At 38.8% G+C, this 4,472-nt stretch overlaps 1 protein-coding gene across 1 annotated transcript; it reads left to right on the top strand.

The window, feature by feature from the left end:
• The first annotated feature begins 1,008 nt into the window (after window positions 1-1,008).
• On the top strand, window positions 1,009-1,956 carry LOC100715677 (olfactory receptor 6N2). The gene has a single exon (XM_003466656.2). The coding sequence runs from the start codon at window positions 1,009-1,011 to the stop codon at window positions 1,954-1,956; it is 948 nt and encodes a 315-aa protein (XP_003466704.2).
• The last annotated feature ends 2,516 nt before the right edge of the window (window positions 1,957-4,472 follow it).

Raw genomic sequence — 4,472 nt, 5'->3', positions numbered from 1 at the left:
CTCTGTGCTTCCCAGGAAATGCTGAAACAGCTGATGGATGTGTCTGCTTCTTTTTTTTTTTTAATTTTATTTTATTTTTTTTTTATTTTATCGGCACCAGGGATCGAACTCACAACCATGCGCTTGCAAGGCAGGCACTTATGCCTGCTGAGCTAAATCCCCAGCCCCCTGTGTCGGCTTCTTGAGAAGATACTGTATGGTTTCTGGTGGAAAAAGATTGTAGACATTGTATCTTGTTGAATTTTATATTCATTATGCTTGAAACATATCTATTCAGTAAATATTTAGAGGTGAACTTAACAGTAAGAAAAGACTAGCTACATCCTTTATCTCACATGCAAAATTTACACTTTTAGTTTTTACTAAATGAAGAACTATGACCTATGGGAGAGAACAGAATATTTGGGGGAAATCCACATAGTTGTAGAATTAAACAGCCAGAAGTTAGAGGGTATCAATTCAAATTTTTTTTCCTGTGATATAGTATCTGTGTGAAATGGAAAAATGTCATAATGTCTTCGGAATAACGATGGCACCTAACTCATTGGGCATATTTAAAGCTTGCTATCATTATTTTAGGTTAGTATTAATAGTAGTGACAGTAATAATAGCAATTAAAATGCTACCTTTCAATTTTGACAGAGAAGAAGAGAAAGGGGGCAGCGAGAGAGAGAGATAGAGAGAGAGAGAGAGAGAGAGAGAGAGAGAGAGAGAGACTGTGTGTGTGTGAAAAAGAAAGGAAGAGAGAGGAGAGAGAGAGAGAGAGAGAGAGAGAGACTGTGTGTGTGTGAAAAAGAAAGGAAGAGAGAGGAGAGAGAGAGAGACAGACAGACAAACACAGAGAGAGACAGACAGACACACACACACACACAGGGAGAGAGAGAGAGAGAGAGAGAGAGAGAGAGAGAGAGAGAGAGAGAGAGAGAAAGAGAGAGAGAGAGAGAGAACATAGATTTGGCAGTCACCTTAATCTAACTTTTTGTCTATTCTTGTTCACCGCAGTTTCCCATGGGGCCACGCAACCACTCAAGTTTGTCCGAATTTGTACTCCTTGGCTTCCCCAATGTGGGGCATGTTAGGGCCTGGCTCTTTGTCCTGCTGCTGTCAGCATACTTATTCACTATCTGTGGGAACATGATCATCTTCTTAGTCACACAATTAGATATAGACCTACATAAGCCCATGTATCACTTTGTTGGTGCTCTCTCATTTCTAGAGTTGTGGTATACAGCCACCACCATTCCCAAAATGCTAGCTAATCTTCTCAGTGAGAAGAAGACTATTTCTTTCGCAGGATGTCTCCTTCAGACCTACTTCTTCCACTCCCTCGGGGCCTCTGAATGCTACCTCCTTACAGCCATGGCCTATGACCGGTATCTGGCCATCTGCCAGCCGCTTCACTACCCTGCAATTATGACCAGAGCTCTGTGTGTCAGGATGGCTGCTGGCTGTTGGATTTGTGGCTTTCTGTGTCCAATTTCAGAAGTCATTCTGGTCTCCCAGCTCCCCTTCTGTGACTACAATGAGATTCAACACATCTTTTGTGACTTTCCACCTCTTCTTAGCTTGGCATGCAAGGACACCTCCACTAATGTTCTGGTGGACTTTGCAGTCAATGCCTTCATCATCCTAATCACCTTCCTCTTTATCATGGTTTCTTATGGGAGAATAATTGGGGCTGTGCTAAAGATTAAAACAGCAGCAGGAAGAAAGAAGGCATTTTCTACCTGTGCCTCACATCTCATTGTGGTCCTGATCTTCTTTGGGAGCATCATTTTCATGTATGTGAGACTGAAGAAAAGCTATTCACTGACTCTTGACCGGACAATTGCTGTAGTCTATTCTGTATTAACACCACTGGCGAACCCAATCATCTATAGTCTTCGTAACAAGAAACTCATAAGGGCCATCAAGAGAACCATTTTCCGGAATAGGGTGAGGTTCATTCACCACTGATTTTCTACCAAGGCCCTTCCATTATTAGAATATTTTCCTCACACAAGCTGTATGTACCCTCTTCCTAGCCTTGCACAATCTTCCAATTACTGCACACACTCTAGATCCCATATCTTGCCACTTTCTCAAAGGCTTTATTTCCTTACGTTTTTCTTCTGTGGCCTGCATCCTTATTGTTTATATTTTTTACTTGATCAGTAATGTCAGCTTCGAATATTTTAGTAATGCCATTCTTTTTTTTTTTTTTTTTGTCTTTTTCCTTTTTATTGGTACCAGGGATCCAGCTCACGACTCCCTGCTTGCAAGGCAGGCGCTTATGCCGCTGAGCTAAATCCCCAGCCCCTAGTAATTCCATTCTTTAAAAGTAAAAGCTTACATATTCCCCAATCATGTGATTTTATCTAGCTAGAAATCAGTTTTTCTGCTTTCTTATTCAATAAAAGTGCTCAGTGTAACTTTTTTTCATTTTCTGTTCATTTATTTGACCCCTTTCAATCTAGCTTTGTCTTAGACCTTTCAGTCAATACTTTGTCAAGGTTATTAATGACTTCCATGATGCCAAATTAATTAGATCCTTCTTGCACTTTCCCTTTCTTGAAATCTCAGCACACATGCCCAGTCCTGACTTCCTAAATATGTTTTTCTGTTAGTTTCTATAATGACATCATCTCCCAATTTTCTATAACTCAAATAGGTCTTTATAAACAACATCATGATTTAATGAAGACCTTTAACACATATATGCAAGAGGCAGGAGAAAGGAATGAGTAGAAATCATTTGTACTGATTCAACAATTACAAGATGAGGTTGAGGATCGTGGACAATCCTGGTTAGAATTTGATGAGGAAAAAACCTTTGCCATATAAAAGCTTACTGTCAACAACTTATACACACCAGAGAGAAGATAACAGATACAGGTGGAGACTTTTTTAAAGATAGAAGTTAATTTCCTTCACATCAAAAAAATTAAGAAGAAACAGGGACAAGTGGAAATATTAATTTAAAAAGTAGTTACACAAGGAAGACATCCTCACAAAAACTATGAGAGAAGTCTTTTGCTTTTTACTGTTTCATGCAGACATCTGGGCCTTAGCCACAGCTGTAAAACCAGGTGCAAGATAGCGTTAGACAAAAATTGATTTTGGCCATGAAGGTCACTGTGTGGACCTGCTCATCACCCTCACAGTCATTTACATCTCCTTGTCATCTGGTGTCCTATAAAACTCTTGCCTTTCAGCAACATGATGACCTGACTAGTTTCTGATCCAAACTAAAACCAGGCCAGGAAAGAATAAAAGAAAGACATTCTGTCATATCTTGTATGGATCCAACACTGTCCCCAGAAAAGTCATGAATTATCCCCTCTCTTATTAAAACAATCTTCCCATCCCCTTTACTGTCAAAAGGAATCCTCATGATTTGTTCAGATAAGAAGTTGATCTGTGTGTTATTTCTCCTGATGGCTCCTTATTCTTTGACTGAAGAATAAACTTTCTACTCAGGCATGATTGTGAGCAACTGTAATTAGGGTCATAAATTTAATCTTTCCTTGGACAATTTACCAAATTAGCTAGACATTGTCTTAAAAAAAGGTTGGAAATGAAAAGTCTAGAAATGTGGTTGGTGAGAAGGCTTCCAGATCAATCCCAAATGTTTCAGGCATGCACAAACACAAAAGGAAACCAAAGAATAAACTTTCCTTCAGTACATGATTGGCTCTGTTTTGTTATGAGGTCCATGATACTAAGCAGAATAAAGAACACAGATCAGATCATCAACTGGAAAAAAATAGTAGTTGCTTAGCTCTTAATAAGCTTAATGGATTTAGAAATCTTGAGGAAATTCATAGTTATTAAGGAAATAATCAGTTTTATAGTAAAACAACATTTATTATAGCTCATAAGCATATTTTTACACACATTATGATTCGATTGTTATTTTCACAGGAGGAAGATGCCCAATCTTTACTTTTGTGTGTGTGTGTATGTGTGTGTGTGTGTGTGTGTGTGTGTGTGTGTGTGTGTGTATACTCCTTTTTTAACTGAGAGTCAAAATCAGGATGTTGCACTTGCCAGGCAGGTGCTAGTGCCATGAAGCTATATTCTCAATCACAAAGTTTCTTTTAGTTTTGGGTGGCAAATAAAGGTTGTATATGTTTGAGGAATACCATGTGATATTTTTTAATAACAGTGGAGTGATCAAGTGGGTTAACATATTCTTGGCCCAACATACAAATCTCTGTGATTAAACATGTAAAATCCATTCTGGACAGTTTTGAAGTAAAACACTTGTTATGGCTTAACAACTGGTGGTCAATTTAACACCAGCTGGATTACATTAGCATGGCACTGAGCGTAGATGCTCCCATTGAGGAAAGTTGCCAGCATAAATAGAGAGGTGGAGAAGGAAAAGGAAGGTGTTAATGCATTATTGCATTGAGGCATTATGTTTTTCTCTATGTTGCTGTTTGATCCATTGGTTCTCCTGAAGACACTGTGGTCCTCACATCAAGTAT

The sequence above is a fragment of the Cavia porcellus genome, unplaced genomic scaffold, assembly GCF_034190915.1.
Source record: "Cavia porcellus strain 051 isolate PalLab524CR breed Dunkin Hartley unplaced genomic scaffold, mCavPor4.1 scaffold_7, whole genome shotgun sequence".
Lineage (NCBI taxonomy): Eukaryota > Metazoa > Chordata > Mammalia > Rodentia > Caviidae > Cavia > Cavia porcellus.
Note: the sequence above shows the minus strand (reverse complement) of the source record. Positions and strands in the feature narration are given on the sequence as shown.

Bases quoted from the DNA above. Each gene is read 5' to 3' on its own strand.
- LOC100715677 (XM_003466656.2), top strand. From the start codon at position 1,009: ATGGGGCCACGCAACCACTCAAGTTTGTCCGAATTTGTACTCCTTGGC.